At 41.2% G+C, this 25,484-nt stretch overlaps 1 protein-coding gene across 1 annotated transcript in view; it reads right to left on the bottom strand.

Moving 5' to 3' along the window:
- Positions 1-2,295: 2,295 nt before the first annotated feature.
- The window catches only part of TMEM11 (transmembrane protein 11), a 35,570-nt gene continuing 12,381 nt past the window's right edge, over positions 2,296-25,484 (bottom strand). Inside the window, exon 2 of the mRNA XM_069210039.1 lies at positions 2,296-3,153. Coding sequence (XP_069066140.1) covers positions 2,637-3,153 — 517 coding nt within the window. The 3' untranslated portion in view covers positions 2,296-2,636. The remainder of the gene's footprint in view (positions 3,154-25,484) is intronic.

The following is a 25,484-nucleotide window of genomic DNA, read 5'->3' as shown; positions in this document are numbered from 1 at the left end:
TTTGAAGTAAAATAATCCAGATGTGCCCCCAAGTTGTCAGTTCAAAAGGTATAAATTCTTCCAAACAGATATAAAAATAATACTAAATTACCATTCCCCCCCCCCAACTGTTCAATTGTGGCCAAGTCCCCAGCCACAGTCAACCGATGCCTCTTATTATCAGGTGTATATAATGCTGTTACACACCACCTTTTGCAGACTTAGACACAAAATAGTTAGCAGCAACACAAAGCCTACCTGATGAAGCATTCTGGATTAGATTGTTTTGTATTTGAGTCTGTGAAGACGGGTAGGTGCACTACGGTAGCTCCAATGCTCTCAAATGCCCTCATGAGGAGAACTTTATTTTCCATGTAAACCAAAGAATCCTGTTCTAGTGGGGAGATGGACCACAAGCAGTTGCGATAACAGAACCAAATTATGGGACAATGCAATTATGTTGCACATTCTCCTAATCAGGGTGGGTGAGCACCATCAATACAATTTAGGGGTCTCACTTTAGGGAGATTAGGTATTATATTAATTTTGGTCCTGAAGAAGTGCCACTGATCTCAGGTAGGGACATATAGGCAATAAACATGTCTTTCAATTTGACTCAAGAAACTGTACTCGCATAGGGTTCTACTTTTAATCTTAACAAGGACATCCACGGATATTAAAATATGGATAGACTTAGGTAATTTTGGTTTTCATTACAGTCTGCCCCTAGTCCAGCCTACGGAATTATGTAGCCCTCACAGGCTGAACGTGAGTCTTCAGATGTATAGACAGATTAAAAGATCTCAAGCAAAGAGGCCCAATGCGGGGCCTGTTGGCAAGCCAACCAGGTGAGGGCCAGTGCATCGTAAGAGGGACCCTCTGTGGCCAATGTCCAGTCCTAGTCCCGAGGCCCAAGTAGGATCTTTTACGATTCTTTTTTCAGAACTGCACATTTGACTGATTTTGATAAAGATTCCTGGGCACCATGAAAGGGTAAAGAGGAGTGCACCACTGAGCACACACATAAAAGATGTAAAATTGCACCTTGGTAAAGTTGAAGGCAGCTTGGAAACAAAGATAAAAATAAAATTCACAATCTGAAATTTCCAGGAAATACTATTATTTAAATTCCCCTACAGTTGTATCAGAAATATGACAAAGAACGGTCAGGATTATATTTGACAAATGTGGAAAGAATTATGAATTACATTTAGTAGCACATAGAAATGGACAGCCAACCAAAACAGCAAGCATTCCAAAGCTAATAGTTCTTGCCTTTGGATACAGTGGCTTTGTTAGTAAACTTCAGCGGTGCTGTGTATGGCGAATAAAGAATAATAAAAGAAGCCCGCATTATTTTGTAGGTCTGTGCACCATACGCCTCCAAAATGGCACAGGTGCATTTCTTTCTTTTTAAATAAACATACTACTCAGAGTTGGATCAGTAAATATAAGGATACCGCCGGTGCATTTTCATTTAATGCAGAGGGAAGCATCAAAGAGGAGGAAGCAACATGGGCAGCTGGAAGGTGAATCAACAAGGGGCCTTGAGTAGGTAAAGCAACAAGGACGGTTTGGGTAGGGCAGGGAAAAGCAAAATGGAGCATGGGTTTGTGAGAAGCACACAGTTGAGAAAGCAATGGTGGGGGTGAGAAGCTCGCAAGAGCGTCAGAGAGTAGGGTGAAGCATTTATGAAAGAGAGCAACACTACAGAAGGGAAAAGGGAATCCACGTTAGACAGCTGAAAAAACATGCCCTTTCAATGGAATGCTGAAGACAAAGGAAAAAAGTTGTTTCCAAAAAGTGAGAAGTGGAACAACAGAAGTAACCTGGAGACACTCTAGAGGAGGGACATACAAGATGGACAAGACAAGCCACTGAATAAATAGCAGGCAAAGGAGAGCGATGGTAAAGTCAACCACGGTAAGCAATGGACATGCTGCAAGCACCTCTGTTCTTTTTACACCCACAGTGGGTGGTTTGCTACCAAACAGCTGTGCTGTCTCGTATCCATAACCTAGCAAACACATGCACTCTCATAGACTGCTTAAGAACAAGAGAAAAGTAGTTTTCAAAAAGTGAGCAGTGGAAGGACACTGGTAAATTAAGAATACTCCAGGAAATGGAGGGACACACAATGGACAAGGCAAGGCACAGAATAAGAAGCAGACAAATGAGTGACAGTTAAGCTAACCAACGAGAGGGCTGCAAGCCACTTAATGCTCTTGGTAAGCCCACAATATGTCTTTGGCAAGCAGACAGCTGGGTTGCCCGATAGGCTCAACCTGAAAAAGGGTGAAGAAAATACAGACCCCATTTGTCTTTAACTTCAATTTTTAATGTTCATGATAACTTCCAGCTGGTTCAGTATGGTACAATGAATATATTTAAATGTTTTAACAAAAAATACCTTATCTAAAACAATTTTCCTGCTAACAATCCATTTCAGAGTAAAACGTTCTTTGCTTAGTACTTAGCTCACTGCAGATCCACACCTGAAGTGTTAACGATGAACTGAAAAAAACTTCAGTGTCTCTAACCTCAATTTCTTTTTTAAAATACCAAATATATTTAAACCAGACTTCTCAATCCTTCAGGAAAAAGTGTTACCATTGGTTCACACTGGTCTTTTGATAAACTTTTCTCGTCTGCAGAAATCATACAGCATAAAGTTCATACACCTTCTTTGCACAGTAGAGCAGAGCGGCAAGTGCTATTGTGTTATGCAGTCTCTTTCTGTGCACGTCATCCTTTCTCACCAGCACAACGGGAGTGGAGGAGGTGAGTGTGTGCAAGGGCAACCGAGAAAGTTTATAGGCATCATATTCTACCTGGTACTTGCAGCATGGGTCAAACTGCCATGAGATGCCATAGAGAGCGGAGCAGGCGACGCTCAGCATGCCAGCGGGCAGCGAGACGTAATGAGAGTAATCGGATGGAACAGCCAGTGGAATGAAGAGGCAGGCAGCAGCGGACAGAACAGCGGTCTTGTGCAAGCAGTTTCCCACAGTGATCCAGCGCGCAGTCTCATCACCAATGCGTGTGGGCTCTATCACTATATATTTGTACTGGGCTTCGAGGGCCTGTTCCAACTCGTATTCAAACTGGTCCTGTGCATTGTCCCCATTGTAGATCTCATGGACAATGTAGCACTCCGTGGAAGACAGGGCAACCCTAGGGAAAGATAAGACACTTTATTTAGATGTATAGGACAGCTTCGGATTAGAACCACGTCATGCTGAATCACACACTCAATACTTACAACATTCCAAATGCTCTTTCAACCTGGCTTTATCCCCATTCATAAATATCTCCCCATCACCGCTCCCATCTGTTTTTACAATGCTGAGTAACCCTTGTCATTCAGTAATTTTTAATACATATTAACTGTTCTCTACATAAGTGTATTCTGTCGTTTAATGTAGCTCAACAGCACAAAGTTTAGCTCTTTATCTTAAAGTAGAAAAACAAACAGCATGCTAAACGGTCTATCAGTGCTTCCCAAACTTGTCGGAATCCAATTTCTAGAACAACAAACGTTTGCGACCCACCTAGCTTTAAAGGACATGAGGTTGGGTGGTGAGCGTTTAATGTAATAACGGCAACTGTTTGTAAACATCAACTCTTACCATGCACTTTTATAGACTCTGGCCAAGATATTGATCTGCCCATAAGAGTTTTAAATGGAGTCTCAAGATGGGACACTTTTCAGGGTGGGACACCTACATGTGTCATCAGTTCACTAAAATCACAAGGCCTCTGAAAAATCTTGGCGCTGATGCAAGTGATTTCGGTAAATTTGAAAAAATCCTTTTGCAGTTCAGTAAGGGGTACGGCCTTGTATTCCTATGTGTGTTAAACAAATCCCAGTGATAAATTTTGGAATCAATGTATGTATATTTTGCAGTTTTATATGTTCCGAACAGGGCCCAAGGTGTTGTATGACAGAGCCACGCATATCACGCATGCCTTTATAATGAATTTCGTTGTAAAAGCATGCTTAGTCAAAGTAAAGTGGTAACACCATGCGTGGGTGTGTAATATAACCCCTGGATCCCCTCACCCCCTCACTAAACCCTAAAACCTACCTGGTCCTAAAATCTAACCCAACCATGCAACCTTGTCCTAAAAACTACCCTGAACGCCCACACTAAAAGCTACCCTGTCCTAAAAACTATCCTGACCCTGCCCTAAATCTACAATTTCCTAAAAACTACCCCACCATGTCCTAAAAACTACCCCAACTCCCATCCCACCCTAAACCCTAAACCCAACTCTGTCCTAAAAATGACTTCAACCTGTTCTAAAAACTACCCTGCTCCAAACCGTAAAATCTACCTGGTCCTAAAACCTACCCCCACCCTGTCCTAAAACCACCCCAACCCACCCTAAACTCAAAAACCTACCCCATACTAAACACTACCCCACTGTGTCCTAAAAACTTCCCCCACCATGCCCTAAATTCTACCTTGCCCTGTAAGGTACCCTGACACCAGCCCTAACCCCTAAAACTTAACTCACCCTGTCCTAAAAACTACCCCACCCTAAAAATTTCCTTGAACCCCTGCCCTGAACCCTAAAAACCTACCTGCCCTGTCCTAAAAACTACCCCGATCCCAGCCCTGAACCCTAAAACGTACCCCACTTTGTCCTAAAAATTACCGGGTCCCCCTGCCCTGAACCCTAGAACCTGCCCTGTCCTAAAAACTACCCTTAGTTAGCAGGGGATAGGAATATAAGAGGAACAAAAATATAAAGGTGGGGGGGGTGGGGAGAGTGGGACCAAGGTGAGGCAGAATGGGGATATTTAGATTTTTAAAATAAAAGTAAACGTTACAATACAGGTATAAATATGTAAATATCACATAATAGAAATGTGTGTGAGGAACCATAGCAATGACCTGAGGCACACAGTTGTTTCTAATAAACAATAAGACAAATATCCTCGAGAGGTCCAGTCAGAGTCCCAACCTCAACATGAAAAATTTGTGACATGACTGCATCACAGTTGTCCAGCTATCCTGAAGGCATCTACAAATGCTTGAATACCTGAGTAAGGAAGAACAGTCACACATTGCAAAGATGGGAAAGAGCCTACTGCATGACACACAGTGTAAAAGCTGTTGCTTCAACCAAATATTGCCTCAAATGAGTTATCAAATAACAATATTACTGTTTTACATGTCTGAGAGGTGGTGTGCAAAGCAAACCTGCAATACAGTATGAAATTAAGGACTCACTAGGTCCAAACCAAGCCTATCAACGTTGTTTTGAATATAGTCCAGGTACCGATATGTAACTAGAAAACAGAAATAAGTAGAGGGAGAGGATTAAAATAAAGTACACAAGTGTGCTAATTCGAGGAATAAACTTGCTCTAAAATAAGCTAGATTTGTTTGAAGCGTGAAATGAATGGATTCAAATATTCAGCTTAACAATAGTTACTAGAGAGCGATTCTGCACCAGGAATTTCCAGAAGGGAACCTCAGTGCCAGCATGCGCAAAAGCTGGATGGTTTTGGGGGCAGGAGTATGATAGGTACAATGTCAGTTACCTTGATGCAGCCAGCTCTCTCAAAATGAGAACAAATCAAGTGGTTGGTCAGGCAAATCCCATGTATTTCATCAACAGGTCACAGAAAGTAGTACTGTTTGTTCTTCTCTTTCAAATCTCGAACTAAGCAAACGGTAGAGTTTGGCCACAAATCCAACTATGCTGCCAATGAATCCATGATAACTAGCTAGAATTAGAAATGCTCGAATAATTCTACCTTTCCAGCAATATTCTGTAATAATTCTTCAAATATTCAGTTTCTGGATAGCCAAATCTCTCATACAACTGGATGTAAAAGCAATATGGTTAAACACGTCCTTAATTAAAGTGGAATTCTGCAAATTAAAAAAACAAACTGAGGTTTTCCATGTCCTTGAGATGGGAATGCTGTTTTGAGAAATTCACCAATCCTACTTGGGTTCAATTAAGGGACCTAGTAACTTTTAGCCAGAAGTGGATACCATTTCAGCAGCAACAACTCCTAAGCTTCCTATCTTTTGTTGAAATAAAGCATTTAAAGTGGCACTGGTAGCACCACAGACTGATTAGCATGTGGCAATGGTATTTACTCTCAATAAAATAAAATAAGTATTTATTGAATTCCGTACTGGACCGAAAATGCAGGAGTTATAAAATCGGTCCAGTCACAAAAAAAAACTGAAGTTCAAATTAAAAATAGTTTCAAATTTTAGGACTTTTATTAAAATAAAAATACTTCAAATTTGAAAAGTCATCTTACAGCTGTAGTTACAATTTAGTTTGGAGTTGTAATCTATTTTCAGAGATAAGAATGACTACAGTAAATCTAACATTTTCAAGAAAATTCCACCAAATGCGAGATGGCCATTATAGCCCAGGACGTCCTAACTGGAAGGACTGACAGTCTCCAGACTTCGCACCTCAAAAAAGCATGCAGTGCTCTTACCGATCAAAATAACCAAACAAATCGTACAAATCTTGCAGTGCTGCCCTTCCCGCCCAGAACTACATACACAATGCAAAAGTGGGGTGAGCAAAGTTAGCGTCTGGGATTTCCCTCACAGAAGAATCCCCATTCTCTTCTGTTTTAAAGTAGACTAACAAAGCTTCCATGTAAGGATTTTACATTTAATTTGTTAATTACCGCTTCTTACTTATGGACCAAAGCTTCAAATGCTCCCCCGTTTCATTTACTGAACACACTACTGCACATATACCTGGTTATTAGCAGTTCATATTCAATGCTGACACTAGTCGGATGAAGGGAGGGAAGAGCTGTTCTAGCAAGAACAGCAGCAAGTGTTTGAATAGCGAAGCTTCCAGTACCCAGACATCCCCCTGTCCTTTACAGGAAAAGTGGGCGAGGGCAATCACTGATCCAGATACTCCACAAAGTAAACTCACTTGCTCAAACGCTTCCTTAAAACGATCACTACTATGCCTAGTTATTAGAGTTATCAAAAGGCTCTGCACCATGACAGTGTTTCCGAGTCACTTTCTATTTCTTGACTCCACTCTTCGTTCTGTAGCTCGCAGCTGAGCTTCTGCTAGGCATATTTAATATATATTAAACTTAAAATTACAGAATATACGCTCTCATAAAAAAGTTAAAATACATCAGAGTAAAGCAACCTATTGTCTTTCTGGGTCTACAATAAAGCGCATCCAGTTAGGGAATGTTCTACTAATCAAAGAAGATAGTCCTTCGCTTTAGCTAAATGTAGACAACATAATATATATTCCCACAGTCCGAGACAAACAGTGCACCTACTGACCTGGGTGACATGTTGCTTCCCCGACATTACGTTCCCAAACACCTAAGCTATAAATACATTACCCTGAAAACAACTACTCCCTGCTCACACTACTTGCTCCTTGATGGACAGGGCCACAAGATTTAACAACTGGCTGAACCACTGCTGGGGAGAGCGACTGGAGTAGCCGAGGAGAACAAGCATTTGCAATGCAACGGGTCTCGCGTTTGCTCATGTTAGAGCTGATCGCGCTGTAAACTCCTAACCCGACTTTTCACCTATCGGGCATAAGTGCATTTATGTACATAACCCGAAAAAGTGAAATTAATTATGTAAAGCGCTCTACTTCTGCCAAGCGAGATCGCGCTTGTAAATTAGAGAAAAAGAAGTCCACGAGCCTGATGGAAAACAGCGAGCCTCGCATGTTTTCTGTACTTGGTCGCTGCGCTCGAGGAGGGCTAGCCACCGGAAAAGGCATGACCTATGCTTGCCTCCGACTAATGAAAGCAAGCAGATTTTATTAGGCAAGCCCACGAACCAATAAAAAACACTGATGTGACGTTGACAGGGCTCCGAGCCCTTTTCTAAACACTAAAGCGTCTCGCTGCGATACGCATGCAACGCCGGCTTGACCGTAAAAATTGCACTTTCCAACTGTTCTCCTATACTGCTTCAAGTTAATCAAAACTTGTCTCCCGCAAAGCACTTTTTAAATTATCCATTAAAAACATTCTAATGACCAAGCCATTCAACCGACCTAAAGACCACAGTGTCCTATATTTTTCAGAATGAACTGACCACAAAATCTAATCTGAGACTCGTTGCATCAAAATTTTCAAATCAAAACACTTTTTCAAAATCCAAGAACTAGAATTAAAAAGAGCAATAAAATGAGATAAACAAACGAAATATAAATAGTACCTCCTGAAATGTTCTTGCATCTTTACTTCCAATACTGACATTGTCATGAATCCTAGTATCACTAGGCTGCTCTTATGTTTACCCTTTTAAAAAAAAAAAAAAAAAAAGGAAAGCGGTTGAATTCCTCTCTAGTCTACTTTACGGATAATAAATCAAACTATACACCACGTATTTTGTCACCTTTCCATTCGTTAACGCCTCCCAGACTTCTGCACTGAACCAGAAAAAAACACCATTTAGTGAGACAGCACCAATATAAAGTCAGCAACTTCCTCAAAGCTGCCCTAAGGTTGCGAGGTGTAGCGTGCTTGTGGAATCAGGAGAATGCTTACTCCATTCTCGGTTACCTGGGTATTAGAATGCTTGGAAACAGAAGAGGCTCGACCTCCAGGCTGGTAATTTGGTTGTGTGCGGCTGGGGCTTCAGTAAAGGAATAAAAAGACTTGGAAAACACTACTTTCGTTACGTGTACAGATCTTAACAGATTTGGAGACAAGAACTCAAGCCCAGGACCCACACAAGGGGTGTGTAACCATTACAGCGTAAGGACTTTTAATAGAACATTCAAGGCGGACACAGCCATACACAACAATGCGAAAGTCTAGGGAATGTGGCTGTTTTTAAGATGCCTTTCCACAAAGATATTCGATCCAACAGTAAGAAGGGGTGCCGAGTGGGGACTGTTGAGCTGTGCATCTTTCTAATGTATGCACCTGCCATCATTCTCCTAGTTCCAAAATGCACGCCAACCTCAGCATCAGGTTAGTCTTGCAGCCAACAGGATTGTTCCACCTTTGCTGTGATCAAAGTCCCAACGAAAGGACGGGCAGAATTGTTAGGCGGCATCAACACTGATGTGAGACCTCAAGACGACATGGAAAGAGAAACACTAAACATCGTACCATGGTACTGGCCAACAAGACGCCCTCCGCGTGTAACGTCATCACACTAGCTGTCATTTTGCCTTGGGTCACGACAATGCACTGGAAATGTATAAGCCTAGTGTACAAACGCAGCGCTCTCTAAACTGGTTAGCTAACGTGTCTGACTAGCATCATTACATAGATTGTCAAATACTTTTACCGTGGTTCCTGTAAATTTAATGGGAACGTGTTAGGAGCCGTTGGAATCACGACTGTGAAGGGGCTTTAGGTATCCGCAGATAGATACGGGTGGCTTTTATTCACCTACTTTAAGGTACAGGAAAGTCAATATTCACCATATAGACAAGACAGCTTTATTCAGGATGTATCGTTGTACATCTAATTGGTAAATTCCAGGATTGGTTAAGAGGGCACTGTTAACCAGAAAATATGTTTACACTATATTTTTCATCCCCTCAACCATTTAAGGTGATAGGGGAAATTCTCAATGAAATGGAAGGAGTGGAAAGAATACTTAGGCAATTATGTGTCTACCTTTGAAGACGAATGGTTCTTACCTGAAAGGAAAAAAAATACTGTTGAATTACCTAGGTCCAAGGAGACAAAGACAGACAAAAAGGAGAATGTTTATCACATACCAAGGAAGATTCAGATATTTACTTTTTGCCAACAGTATGTGTTGCTATTGACCAATTTGATTTTTTTCCACAGGAAACGGGGTACTAAAGAAAAAAAAATAACATTAGGTTTTCGCACTAAAGAAACCAGCAGTAACATGAAGATTCGGTAATCCACATAGTGGACAGATTAGAGGTCAAATTAGAATGCATTGCAGTAATACAAATACAAGGATTAAAGTTAGAGAATCAAGTTTAAAGGAGGTAGAGGCTAAAGTTAGTAAAGCAGATCGCTCTTGTTCCGCAATAGCTGTTTTAGGAAACAGAAATGAGAAAGACAGATAATATAGCAAAAGCCATCACAAAGTAACAGGAACCCATTAAAGATGGTAGGGAAGATTGTAAGGAAAAAAGATTCTACTAGGCAATATCACAACAAACGTAGGATGGATACCTTAACCCCTTCGCTGCCAGGCCTTTTTTTGGCTATTTGGGGCAGTTTGTGCTTAGGCCCTCATAACTTTTTGTCCATATAAGCTACCCACAACAAATTTGTGTCCAACATCCTAGGGATTCTAGAGATACCCAGAGTTTGTGGGTTCCCCTGAATGAGACCAAGAAATTAGCCAAAATACAGCAAAACTTTTGTTTTGTTTTCTTCTAAAAAAATATAGGAAAAAAGGGCTGTAGAAGAAGGCTTGTGTTTTTTCCACTGAAAATGGCATCAGCAAAGGGTTTGCGGTGTTAAAATCACTATCTTGAATCAGCAAACCCCATTTTTCAACACCATTGTGGCATTTTACTGGGACATATCCCATTTTTACAATTTTTCGTGCTTTCAGCCTCCTTCCAGTTAGTGAAGGAAATGGGCGTGAAACCAATGCTGGATCCCAGAAAGCTAAACATTTCTGAAACGTAGACTAAATTCTGAATTCAGCAAGGGTTGATTTGTGAAGATCCTACAAGGTTTTCCTACAGAAAATAGCTGAAATAAAAAAATATTGACATTGAGGTGAAAAAAACTGCCATTTTTCTCCATGTTTTACTCTAACTTTTTCCTGCAATGTCCGATTTTTTAAAGCAATACACCGTTACGTCTGCTGGGCTCTTCCGCTTGCAGGGATATACAGGGCTTGTAGGTTCATCAAGAACCCTAGGTACCCACAGCCAATAAATGAGCTGCATCTTGCAATGGGTTTTCATTCTATACCGGGTTTACAGCAATTCATTTGCTGAAATATAAAGAGTGAAAGATAGGTATCAAGAAAACCTTTGTATTTTCAAAATGGGCACAAGATAAGGTGTTGAGAAGCAGTGGTTATTTTCACATCTCTGAATTCCGGGGTGCCCATTTTAGCATGTGAATTACAGGGCATTTCTCAAATAGACGTCTTTTTTTTTTTTTTTTTTTTTTTACACACTGTCTTACACTTGGAAGGAAAAAATGTAGAAAAAGACAAGGGGCAATAACACTTGCTTTGGTATTCTTGGTTCCCCTAAGTCTCCCGATAAAAATGGTACCTCACTTGCGTGGGTAGGCCTAATGCTCACGACAGGAAATGCAACATGGGCACAACACATTTTTACATTGAAATCTGACGTGTTTTTTTGCTAAGTGCCCAGATGTAGATTTTGGCCTCTAGCTCAGCTATCACACAGGGAAACCTACCAAACCTGTGCATTTTTTTAAACTAGACACCTAGGGGAATCCAGGATGGCGTGACTTGTGGCACTCTCACCAAGTTCTGTTACCCAGAATCCTTTGCAAAACTCAAAATTTGGCCCCCAAAAAATACTTTTTCCTCATATTTTGGTGACAGAAAGTTCTGGAATCTCAGAGGAGCCACAAATTTCCTACCACCCAGAGTCCCCCCCCCCCCCCCCCCCCAAGTCTCCAGATACAAATAGTACCTCAGTTGTGTGGGTAGGCCTAGTGCTCGGTACAGGAAATGCCCCAATACACAACATGGACACATCCAATTTTCCCAAAGAAAACAAACCAGTTTTTTGCAAAGTGCCAAGCTGTAGGTTTTGGCCTCTGGCTCAGCCGGCACCTAGGGAACCTTACCAAACCTGTGCATGTTTGTAAATTAGGCACCTAGGGGAGTCCAGGATAGGGTGACTTGTGGGGCTCTCACAAGATTGTTATTCAGAATCCTTGGAAACCTCAAAATTCGGACCAAAAAAAAAAAAACACACAACACACTTTTTTCTCACATTTCGATGACAGAAAGTTCTGGAATGTGACAGGAACCACAAATTTCCTTCCACCCAGCGTTTACCTAAGTCTGCTTAGTGCTGGGGGCTGTGTGCTGGGGGCACCTGCGTTTTTGGTCCTAGGCTCAGCAGCCATCTAGGGAAACCTACCAAACCCAGACATTTCTGAAAACTAGACTCCTGAGGGAGTCCAGGGAGGTACAACTTGCATGGATCCCCCAATGTTTTCTTACCCAGAATCCTCAGCAAACCTCAAATTTAGCTTAAAAAAAAAAAACATTTTTTCCACATTTCTGTGTGGGATCACGGCACCGGGACAAATTTCTTACCACCCAACGTTCCCCTCAGTCTCCAGGTAAAAATGATACCTCACTTGTGTAGGTGGGCCAAGTGCCTGTGACACGGAAGAGCCAAAAACGTGTCGAAATTGAGGGGGAAGCAAAGTGGGTCCAAAAGGGCAGTTTGAAGGGAAAAAAAAACAAACAAAAAAAAAAAAACACATTTTTAGGCTGACAAGTGGGGCAGAATTTTTATCGGTATAGATGAGACAATGCTGGGTGGTAGGAATTTTGTGGATTTCGGCAGAATCCAGAAGGTTCCATCACAAAAATGTGGAAAAAATGTGTGATTTCTAGCAAAGTTGGATGTTTGCAGGGCATTGTGCATAAGAAAATGGTGCGGGGTGCATGTGAAGCACACCACCCTGGACTCACCAAGATGTTTAGTTTTCAGACGTGTCTAGGTCTTGTGGATTTTTCTACATGGCAGCGTCCCAAAGTCCCAAAAGTGCAGCCCTCACAATTCCAAGTGGGCCTATTTTGAGTTAGCCAAGCTCTCATGGCCCAAATGTAAAGCCAAAACCCAAAATAATCAAATGTCCTCTTGCTTCATGTGGGATAAGACGTTTTAGTGTGCGGAGGAAGAGCTGAAAGACTGTTACCCCCTTCAGTTGGGGTGGGGGCATAACCAAGCCCATACTAGTTGGTAGACACCACCACACTATTTTTTTTTTTTTTACCTTCCATGGCATCTAGTTGACTTTCTGCCCCCCCCGGGGTGTAGATCGGGGGTAATTGCCCCAGCTGCCCACCTGTGGGCAGAACAATTTTGGCCCCATTTATTTGGGGTGGGGGTATGGCCATACCCCCAACCTCCTATTTTGGGAAGACAAAAAATGTTTTGCTACCCGATCACATCGCAATCGCCTCCGCGCATCAGCCAAGGACGTAACCGTTACGTACTTGGCTGACAAGGGCTTAAAGAGCAAATCCTATTGTTGTGGTAGTTCGGACCATCTAGCTTATGACAAGAAGTACTCAGAGCACATCAAAACAGTTCAAATTGTAGGGTCAAAGTACATTTCGCAGGGGTTTGTCGTAAAAAAAAAAAAAAAGAAAAGTCAGTCAGAAGTAGTGGATGATTTTACCCAAGAAGATCATTCAGATTTGGAATAAGATAAAGTACTGAGTATCGATGAAAATGTTTTAGGTGTCAGTTGTAATCTAAAAAAAGAAATAAGAGTGTTATATCATTGCACGAGGTGTAAGCATAAGGTTGGATGGAGACTATGGTTCACTGTATACTATAATCAATATAAAAGGTGTGGAAGAAGTCTTTCACCACAGTATTTGATATGGATCTGAAACGACCTGACTTTAAAGCAAAACGTTTTACTGGTGAACCCATTAAAACTATTTGGGTTACACAAACTGAAATTTATAATGAAGAATAGAGTTGCAGTGTAAACTTCATATAGTCCATCCGTTCTTGGTTGCCAGATCAAGGGGAGTTAGGTATTGTACTGGAAACCAACAGTCCAGAGCCCCTGTTACTTGTGGACTGTGATTCTCAAGTTAAAGAAAACTTCAAATTTCCTACAGTATTTTCAGGTGAAATTGGGGTACTGGGTGCTTTTTCACACAAGATATTTCTTCAAAAAGATATGCAAGTATGTATTCACAAGGTTGGGAACATTCCACTTAGCATCAAGGAAGAAGTGATTGTAGAACTGATAAGCTGGAAAGTACTGGAGTAACTGAACAAGGGGAATCTTCTCCTGGGTGTCTTCACCTGTTGGGGCGAATAAGGCCAGACACATTAAGTTGTGTTTCGATTTAAGGGATTTTGACAAGAACATCTTGTTAGGTAGGTTTTTTCATACCACACATCAATGAAACAATACCATTAACTAGAAATATAAATAGGTTCTCCATTTCTCTCACTGCTACGCCAGGATAATTAACACCACACTGTACTCATCATACCTGTGTGTTGTTTTCAATTTAAGAGGGTTCATTTTGAACTGGCTTCTTCAGCTGCCATGTTTCAACAACTAATGTGTATGTTGTTCAAGGACCTCAGTGATCTCATTTTTCCAGTATGATACATTAGTCTTGCGGAGAAGCAAAGAAGATCGTGAAAGCAAACTGAGGGTGTATTCGAATTTTTTGAAAAATATGTTTTAACGGAACAAACATCCAATGCATATCTGCAAGGATGAAGGTCACTTATATAGGATATGAAATTAGTTGTAAGGGCATACTGCCTAAAAAAGATGGCTTAAGCCATTAGACTTGCTCCGTCACCACAAAATAAGGATGAAGTGCATGCCTTCATAATAAACGATTATGTTATCTCTGGTTCGTAATCCAATCTGAATTCTTATAACCAGTATCTAAAAAGGAAAATTTCTGTGGTTCCAGTTTAACACGCTGCAAACACTGGACAGTCTACCTCCATGGATAAAACTGAAATGGTATCAAGTGCAGATGTGGCATAGCGGATGATAATATAACCCACATAATATGAAATGGTCTGTAACTTCTAAAAGAGCGCAGACACTTAAGGAAACCACTCAACCAATTTGCGGTCTCCCGCTGCAAATTTCTGCAAAAGTTCTTTAGGTTCTTTGAAAAACAGATCAAGAATACATGTTGGCACAGAACTGTTCTGGGAACGTTGACATATAATTACTCAGCAGAAACATGTAAGGACCAGTCGACCTAAGCCCATGACACTTTAACAAACGTCAGGAGTCTCACGTACACATAAACAGATCATCCCTTTAATCTCATTGGAATTGTTTTGATCTGCTCTTTCACCAAATGTTGCAAAAAGGAGGCTTTATTCTGAGTGTTGCGGACACCTTAGTGGTTCTCTAGAAACAAGTAAGGATCAATAAGCCAAAGTTCCCTAGACTTTGGCTACACACCGAGTTGGTTTTACGAAACGTAATTTATCTTTTATAGGAAGCCATCTGTATTGCACTATCATTAAATGTGCTTTAAATTAGTTTATTTAATGTGATGTATTTATTTTTGGCGATCGTACATATTGCACCACCACTACGCTTTGTAAAAAGAGGGGTTTATTTAAGTGTTGTGGACATTCGAATGGTCCTGTTCAAACATGTGAGGATCCACCGGTTAAAGTACTTCTGACCTATATGCATTCTAAATGTGCCTCATGTAATGGAAAAGCAGATCACTCCTCTCATTCGGAATTCAAACTGTATCATTACTGAGTTTGTAATCAAGATGTCTTACTTACCTTTTTATTCTGTGTTATTACTCATGGAATGGTTTTCATTACTACATGTTCAATAATAGTTCTTAAGCCTAAAAAAGTTTATTCTGAATGTGTTAATTTTTCAGAAACATATACCATATCAGGAACCTTCTACAGACTTCAGTCTCATTGGTCTCGAGATCGTCAATTTGCTTTGGGGAAATATAAAAAAAGATGTATGTAAAGCATAATATAGCAGGGAGTTGGACCCAAAATGTAAAAGCAATATTACAACTGATGCTTACGGCAAAGGGTTAGAATCTGTGTTATCCCAGGGTAGTGAAGGGGGGGGGGGGGGGGGGGAGACTTAGAGTGTGGACTAGCATTTGCTTCTTTCTTGTGCCTTAACACCAGCAAAAGATAAACACACTATTAAAAGGAGGCCGGGATGTGTGTGGGGTGTGAAGCATTTACATCAGTTTGTATGGTTGTGAAAGGGCTTGCTGCAATGCGATCATAAACACAAGACGCTTATCATGGAAGATCTCAACAACGCTTCAACTAGAATTGTGAGGTTCTCAATGCAACTGCTTGATTACGTGTATGTGATACAGTACATACCTGCAGCATACAATAAAGCTGCTGATTTTCTGAGCAGGTTACCTCTGCCTATTTTGGAAGAAGCCAAGAGTGAACAGGATCAGTGTTTAATGACAGCTTAGACTAGTATGACTTAGAAAGTGCAAATGAGCTTTTGGTTGAGAACATTTCTTGGTTGGGGGGCAGGGGGGGGGGGGGGGTCTTGTGCCACTTACTTCTTGGTGCAATAAAGCTGTAGACGTGTGCCATGAAAGGCATTTGAGTATAGAAAAAAAACATTCTTATTGGTGTGTGGGAATTGACAAGAAGGTTAATGGTGTTGTATGAGAGTGTATAAAATGTATCAGTTCAGATAAGTTACAGATCTTTAGAGCGCCTTTACATCTCAATGAATCACCACAGATGTCGTAGGGGAGGATTGGAGTGGATGCATTTGTACCAGTACAAAATAAATGTTATTACTAAATTTGCTATTGTAGTTATTGACCATTTCACCAAATGTCCGGAGCGGAGGGTGATAAACAAAGCAGATGCCAATGCGGTGGTGGGAATTTTGGAAGTAATTTTTCAAAGGAAAGTTTTTCTGAAGATCATAATCAATGATATTGGAGACCAATTCTTATCAGAAGTGTTCCTAGAATTCCTTGGTAAGAATGGCGTAAGACACTGACGACTTTAGTCTATCATCCCCACGGCAACACTAAAATGGAACACTGAGTAATTTAAGGTTTCATTGAATTGGTAAACAGTAACAATTTGGACTGGGAAAGTGAAATCAAAAAGGCATTGTGAGCATACAAAATCGCGCACCTTGTGGTGTTACTAGACAGTCTCTTTACCCTAATGAGAGGTAGAACATCATGGACTGGGGAAAACATGAGTTGGATGGTCAAAGACAGTAAAGCTGACTGGTCGCCTGAAGTAATCATGGGTACAAGAAGTGACAGGTATGTTAAAAGAACAAGTATGATGAGTTGCATGGTGCGAATAAAGTAGAACTCCATCTAGGATACTTTTGTTAAGGTAAAAAAATGGGAAATTGGTGTAAAAAATAAATATTAACAAAGAGTGAAATTAGATTTTTAGGTCCCTGAAGTGCTAGGAAAAGCTTATGTAACGCAGCATTGGTGAGTGATAAGGTGTGGCACACTAGTCGCCTTTAAGGTGAAAAGAATAGCTGCTTCACCTAAGGCAGACAGTTATGATTGGTTGGACGAAGTTGTGCATGCACCAGATACAAATGAGAATGTGATTCATGTATCTGCAACTTCACGGAATGTCGGCACTTCAGTCACACGTAGTGATATTACTAGTGGTTTGAACATGACTGTTAGTGAGCTATTAACCCGTACTGTTTTAGGTACAGAAAGTACAGCTTGTAAGACATTTACCGAATCACCTGCATGACGTCCCGGAAGAAATCATGGCACCAATAAAAACATGCATTGGCAAAGCCAATAGGTCTCGCCTATACAAGAGCCCTTGGCAATCTGTTTTTGTCATGTTGTACATCAGAGTGGCTCCTATTCAGCACGGCAAAAACTTGTGGCATGGAGTGTCAGAGTGGAGTTGGGGAACTAGCACGTTGTAGAGTGGAGCAGTGGGAGTAGAGTGTCAGAGTGGAGGAGAGAAGAGTAAAGGAGGAGAGTAGAGTAAAGGAGAAGAGTGGAGGAGAGTAGAGTTCAATGGTTCAGTAGCAGAGTGTGTTGTGGCATGGAATAGGGTGGAGTAGATTGGAATGGACCGAAGTAGTGGGGTGGATTGGAGTGGGGTGACCTGAAATGGGGTGAGGTGGATTGGAGTGAGGTGACTGGATTGAGGTGGGGGTATTGGACTGAAGTGCTAGGACCAGGGTGGGGTGGATTGGACTTGGGTGCTTTTGATGGGGGTGAATTGAGGTGGAGTGGATTAGACTGGACTGGAGTGAATTGGATTTACTGGATTGGAACGGGGTGGCCTGGACTGGAGTGAGGTGGGCTGGATGGTTTGGAGAGGGATGGATTGGACTGGGATAGAGCGGGGTGTATTGGACTGGACTAGAGAGGAGTGGACTGAACTGGAGTGGGTGGATTGGAGCAGACTAGATGTAAATGGGGTGGAGTGGATTGGAATGGGGTGGATGGATGTATTGGGTTGGGGTGGATGGATGTATTGGGTTGGGGTGAATCAGACTGGAGTGAGGTGAATTGGAATGCAGTGGAGAAGGGTGGAATGGAGTTTAGTGGATTGGATTGAATGTGGTGGACTGGATTGGCATGGAATGGATTGGGGCAGATTGGAGTGTGGCCTTATCGGAGTGGAGTGGGACGGATTGGAGTGGGGGACTGGATTGGAGCAGACTGTTTTGGATGGAGTGGGCAGATTGCTTTGGATGGGGTGGGGCAGATTGTTTTGGATTGAAGGGGGCATATTGGGGTGGGTTGGGAATATTGGAGTTTGGTGGATTGGGTTAGAATGAGGTAGAGTGGAGTGTGGTGGATTGCAGTGGAGCAGATTGTCTTAGACTGCAGTGGGGCAGATTGCTTTGGAATGGAGTGGGCAGGCTAGAGTGGGGAAATTGTTTTGAATTGGAATGGGGCAGATTGTTTTGGATTGCTGTATTGGATTGGGGCAGATTGTTTTGGATTGCTGTATTGGATTGGGACAGATTTTTATAGTTCACGGCGGGGCAAATTGTTTTGGATTGAAATGGGGAGAGGGGATTGGAGTGTGGTGGATTGGGGTGAGTGGTTTGGATAGAGTGGGACGGACTAGAGGGGATGGGGGTGTACTGCACAATTGTGTTAAAGTATAATTTTGAAAATTACACATAAGAAACGATGTTGCCTTGCAATATTTAGAACAAGATAATAGTCATCTTTGGAGAACGGGGGCGAGGAGCAAAACAATAATAAAACATGAATGCAAAGTAAGAAAAGAAGACATGGCAAAATATAAACAAGCATTTGCAATGCAACGGGTCTCGCGTTTGCTCATGTTAGAGCTGATAGCGTTGTAAACTCCAAACCCGACTTTTCACCTATCGGGCAAAAGTGCATTTATATACGTAACCCGAAAAAGTGCAATTAACTATGTAAAGCGCTCGACTTCTGCCAAGCGAGATCGCGCTCATAAATTAGAGAAAAAGAAGTCCACGAGCCCGATGGAAAACAGCGAGCCTCGCATGTTTTCTGTAGTTGGTCGCTGCGCTCGAGGAGGGCTAGCCACCAGAAAAGGCATGACATATGCGTGCTTTTGACTAATGAAAGCAAGCAGATTTTATTAGGCAAGCCCACAAACCAATAAAAAACACTGACCTGACGTTGACAGGGCTCCGAGCCCTTTTCTGAATACTAAAGAGTCTCGCTGCGATACGCATGCGCGAGCGCATGCAACGCAGGCTCGACCCTAAAAAGGTCAAGTATAGAGAATGCAAGTTAGCAATTTTGTTTTGTCTTGCTGGGCACGTTTTGTACATTGCAAAAACTCTTTTTTTTAAAAAAAAAGGGTACTCTAATAGGTGTTATTCTAGGTTTTCCGCGTTATTTTAGGTTTTCCTTATGACTAACATCCTAGACTCTGGAAGGTGGTTGGTTAAGAAGGGACTGACAGCTGAAGCTCGGCCATGAGTGGGCTACGCTGAGCTGCTGAGGTCGTTAATAAAGGATTTTACCTTCAGGACACTGCCTATCCTTTACAGACATCTTTTTAAAATTAGCAGGTGGAAATCATCGAGAGCGAGAGATAAAGAAAGAGCAATGCAATCTCACTGGTTTAGCACTTTAGTGCCACTATTTCCTAAAGGGTGATAGACCAAGAACCACAGTTACTAACCTCCTAGATCTATTACTCAGTTTCATTTTTGTTATTAATTCAGCCCAGGTGAGGGTACTTCTTGCAGCATATTTTTAAAATGAATTAGAAAAAGATCGGATAAATACCAAACCATTCAGGCAAAGTAATGGTGATCAAGTGGCATTATGAAGGAGGCCTTTTAAAGGCCCAACAGTTCGAACGTCACTGCCAGGCCCTTCATTGTAGCAGATAATATGTATACAAACTGTCTATGTCGTTTGGGACTCATATGTGAATTAACATGGGCCGGGGTATTGCATACAGGTAAGGCTTGCAAATTAGGCGAAGGGCGAACAACAGTGCCTGGGGTAAAACTCCTCAGAAATTATTCAAGTGTTGCTTCTGTGTGACACACGCTTTCACTAAAAACTGTGCAAAAAATTACATTTTTATCAAAGGCCTTTACTCAAGCCAAGCACACCACTTCTAAACGCCCCCCTCGTCCTTTAACATGCTCGTTCAAGTCGTATCCATGTTATAAGGATCTGGGCCCGGTTTTCTGGCCTAGTGATGTCAATTACCATGTGGGCGCTCAGCTGAGCGGAATCTTATGCCAGGGCGGAATACCCACAGCTAATCCCAGGACTCTACTACAGTAGATGGACCACAAAACAAATACATGGCAGGTACTGCATTATTTCTGCTCTGGGATCGGTTTGTGCAAAATGCAGGGCAGGCTTAACTAAGCCTGCGTGGAAAACCAGCAGGTTAAGAGAAGTATTTTTCGGACTTTAATCAGTGTTGGCTTTTCAAGTGGCCTTCGAGCACTCAGCAAAATTGAGAGTTTCCTTTCTGTAAACAAATAGTATCTGGCAATACTCTGTGGTGGAATGCACAACCCAACCAAGCCTTGAGGATATATTCTGACATGGAACCTAAAAACATGTTGCTTCACTACAGCTCCTTGTGGCTCTGAACTTCTGATCTTTTTCTAACTGCTGATTCTCACCCTTGAAAATTCTGTCTTTGCAAAAACGGTTCGGTAACTATCCTACAATGAACTACTGAACAAATTGTAAGAGAGGAAGTATGTGCACATAAAGTAAGAACATGGATGTAAAGTCGTACAGCATGTTGGTGGGGTGATACAAAGTGTACACCACTTTACAAACAAGTAGCTGGGCCATTCTTTGTTAATTGTTTACAAAGAGGTGAGGGGATCAAGCAGCTGAGATTAAATACTCAGCCCATTTGTTGCCATCAGAAAAAATGTAAAACAACAAAACCCGCATGCTGTTAACACCAGCAAAACCCTGCAGCATCAACAACAATCGGCTATCACTGCCAAGGAAATAATGTTATTGTAAACGGATGTGGTTCACATCATTACAAGCTGCCTGGCCTGCTGGCATCATGTTTGGTTTGGATAGCTTCCAATGTTTACACACACGATGCTCAGTGAAGCGTACGGCTCGATGACCAAAGTAACTACTATTCAAATTAGAGGTTAAGATTAGCCGAAAAGAAACTCAACGAAACCAAATCATAACAAGCAGAAAATCAATACACACAAACGGTGTACTAGTTATGGTTCCCCTAGTGTTCGTAGCTTTTCAGCCGATTTAAAAAGAACTGTTATTTCCATCCCGGGATTAAAAAGCAAGCAATTAAAAAGGCAGATACGCCAATATCTTAGTGCGATTTCAGGCCACTTCCTAACATCAAAACGAGCAAACAAGAATAAAGCGAAATACTAATTGTACTTTAGCTCAACAGCACCCTTACACATTAAAATAGATCCAGATTTAGAATGCCAAAATGCAGCCGAGATAGTCATCCTTGATCTACCTTCCACGACACATCTGGCAATCGTGAAGTCTCCAAAAATAACGGAGAATATCGCCAATTAAGCAACGAATGGTACTAGGAGAACGACAGTCCTCATAGGAGTGAAACATTCAAATACTTAGTTCAGCTTTAAAACACCACTTCATCAACGAAGAGCAGGTGCACAGATCAGAATACTGCCGGCTACTGCCATGACGACCCCACTGTAGGTCAATAATGTCTCGTAGATAAGGCGCAAGACACCATGACCTCAAGCATATGAGACAACGCGGTTCAATACTACATGAGAACTGAGACATTGTTACACGCCACAGCCGAACACTCGGATAGGCCTGCTTTTAACAAAGGGTAACTTCAGTTTTCCAATGTGTGAGAATTAAAACATCCAAGTTACTTCAATCCACTTTTTTCTTTTTTAATTTATGACTGTTTTGGGAGGGTAAGGTGCTTCGTTAAGAAACCTATTCCCAAACCCTAAAATAAGATTACTATGATGTCAATAGCCTATGTAAATGTCAAATTGAAGATTAAACATTTCAATACTCCAGCTGTTATGAAGCCATTGTTCTTCACTTAAGCGAACACAAGGCAAACACTCATCCTAATAAGCAGTGCTGGGGAATCCTACACCATGCTCATCTACAATTCTACCTCTTTTCATGGATCTTCAGGCAAAAACAACAAACAGGTTTCCTTAAACCTCCCCAAAGCATCACAATCCGTTAAGCTATTAGGTCGTTTGGACTTTATTATTTACTTTAATTTAGCATGCTTTCCTGCAGATGAAATAATCTGTTATGCTTGCTAGAAAGCATGGTTTATAGCTACTTCCCAGTGTTACCCAATGTTGGAAGATAAAGGAACGCCAAAAGCTTACATCAAATTCCTCAAGATTTAGGTTTTTCTATATTTCTAACATCGCCTTAAACAGAGGGCACGGAGTGCACGTCACAGATGATGTACACAGGTGATAAAGTGCAGGTCACATCCAAATGTTTCAAGAAAGTACTGGATTCTTAAAAAGAACAGGCCTAATTTTAATGGTTTAACTGCTACATGCAAGTATGGCATCATAGCAAAAGTCCATATGTGGCAAAATATGACACTATCTAGAATGACCCATTAAGGGGTTCTAGTGACGACATAAATCAAGAGACCAAAAGGCAAAGTGGATTAAAAATTTGAATTGAACCAAAAGATGGCAATGTAGGACCATATTATGCGTTAGATATTCTGTATTTTTCATATATCATGATTCAATTGATTTTAGTACTCTAGGGAGATTTGGAGTGTTTTCCAGTTTTATTTCTAGTATTCACTGCTTGCCCAAGACTGCAGGTATTTCTGTCAATGTTTTAAGAAATGCTTATTTGTTGGGAACAAATGTGCTAATTATTTAAAAATGTGTTTCCATGCAACAATGTGCACTGTTGTAAATGAAATTTTAAATGGAAAGTAGCATTCTAAGAAAATAAAACATGTATTGTAACGTGCTATCCTTTTGTTGCACACTGACAATGGAGAGTAGGTTTAACAAGACAAAAAAGAAAATAAACTGCGGTGCAGAGCAGTATATTTAACTTTTTGCTGACAGTTCGGCATTTACAATGTTTGTTTTCACACACTGGGGAGGATTCCGTGGTACAGGAGTAAATCGAGAATCAGCCTGCAAGGTTTGAGCTGGTGTACTGATTTGTGAGTTTTGACCACTGACTCCAAGTTGCACTTAGCCTAGCAGCACACAGTCACATTAGTGACCACCAGTTCATTTTGCCTATTGACTTTATTTTAGCATTAGCCGCTGCCACGTTAAAAGGTGCAAGTAGTTTTCCACATTGTACAATGTGCACGTTTTTATTTTTTGTGTTCTTTCCCACCAAGGGTTTAGGCTGATAAGAATGTACTAAGACGCCAGGGAACGGTCTTGTTTTGAATTGGCACCTTGGGATGGTGGCTAAGTCCCGACGTGTTATTTTCAAAGCTGGCCTAAAGCAATCAGCATTTTTTGAATAAATAAACTTCTGCAGGGAGAGGGAGGCTCTAGACTTTTCCTCATGTTTGTTTTAAGTATAAGAGGCTGAGGCCAGATGGACCAGGGACAGAGTATTTGCAGATCTTAGGCATATCCAGGACGCTGGAGTTAGTCATCCTTCCCATGAGGATAATTGATCTCGCTCTCTCTCTCTCCTTGATCGATTCTTGGATCTGGCGATCTGATGCTGAATAGGAGGGAAATGAAGCAGTTGTGTCCTTTCCTCATGGTGATGCATATTTTTTAATTCATTATTTGATTTGCATTATAATATAGATACATATATTTGCTGTGTATATTGCAGTGGAGACTCATTTGTACATTTTTTGATCTCATTGCTGTGACCATTTTTAAACGTGTGCTTTCAGCATGCTAATATCCTTTTCGTAACCTTTCAGAGTGAAATGATAAATGTCTTCTTTGGACTAAGAAGAGCATTCCAGAGATGTTTGTCAGTGTATGAGTGTTTCAGCTCAGTCATTAGTGAAGCAAAACACCTGGTTGTGTGGATTAATCCTCTGAAAGCAGCACTATCATCGTGGAAGTATTTTTTTAAGCATCCATTTAACTCTCATTTGTTTATGAATGCTGAATGTCCTACAAATTAAGTCACTTCTTTAAATTAGGAAAATATTTCACAGTGAAGACCTATTTTTGGTGAAATAAGATTTCTGAAACCCCAGACAAGTAATTAATAAAATGATCATTTATGATCTATACACTAAGCAGTGCTTTTTTATTGCAGACCTGCCTAAATGAGAGGCAGCGGGTCACTGAACACTAGGCAAGAACCCAAACTTGGGATGCAAGTAACAAGCAAGTTCTACTGTGTGTGTTGGAGGAGAGGGGCTTAGTGCTCCTTCAAGCATGTGCCTTAAACAACTTCTGCATAGCAGGAGAGCTATTGTTGTTAGGCCACACCTACCAGACAGTGTAACCTGTATGACTGTGAAAGACCCATTGTGGGCCTACCAGAAACTTGTAGTGGCTTAGATCCCACCTAATGCTCAACATTGGTTGGCTTTATTGTCAGTCATTCACTTTCTTCTATTTTATGGCTTGCCTTAAACCTCTAGTTTTTTGTCCCTTCCCTGGAGTCTGCCCTCTTTACCATTACTATTATTGACAGATTTGCATCAGTCTATTGCCCGCTTTTGGGAAACTACATTTTTCTTTTTGATTAAGCATGAGGATGCAGGTGTTATCTAGTTTTCTGTGGGTGCTTCTGCATCATGCCAAATACTCATCCCGCACTTGGCCTCGCCCTCTTCCGGTTCTCCCGCCATGCTGCTTCCCACCAATCATGCACACTCACTGTTGCTCCTGCTTTGCCAACCCACCTAGTCACAAACTATATTCTCTTAAGTATAAAATATAGCAGAGAAAATACACTGGGGTTTTAATCCAAAAGAAATATATATGATAACTAATCACATAGGATTTGTATGTCGCCACCAATCTGAGAGACCACTATAAGTAATGAACAGAACTGCTTTCTAGGATTCCAACTTCAAACATGCATATCAATAAATTTGATGCACAAACTATGGGCATGTTGGCATACAGAACAACTAGTATTGTAAGCAACATAACTTAACCACGTAAGAAAAGCCAAACCACCCAAGTCTTCCTGGCCCACACCCTTATGGGTCCAACATCACTTTAAAAATCTCAAGCTCCTCACCTGCCACTGCCTTCTTTTGGCAGCTAAGGGAAGGGCTTTATAATTTAGACTGCAGACAGGAGAATCTCCAATAGATATGTCCTACTTCTAATACCCTTACCCATTAAAGTCTAACTCAACTGGAGGGAAGAGACT

Source organism: Pleurodeles waltl, chromosome 10, assembly GCF_031143425.1.
Source record: "Pleurodeles waltl isolate 20211129_DDA chromosome 10, aPleWal1.hap1.20221129, whole genome shotgun sequence".
Lineage (NCBI taxonomy): Eukaryota > Metazoa > Chordata > Amphibia > Caudata > Salamandridae > Pleurodeles > Pleurodeles waltl.
This window is presented reverse-complemented; position numbering and strand designations above follow the sequence as displayed.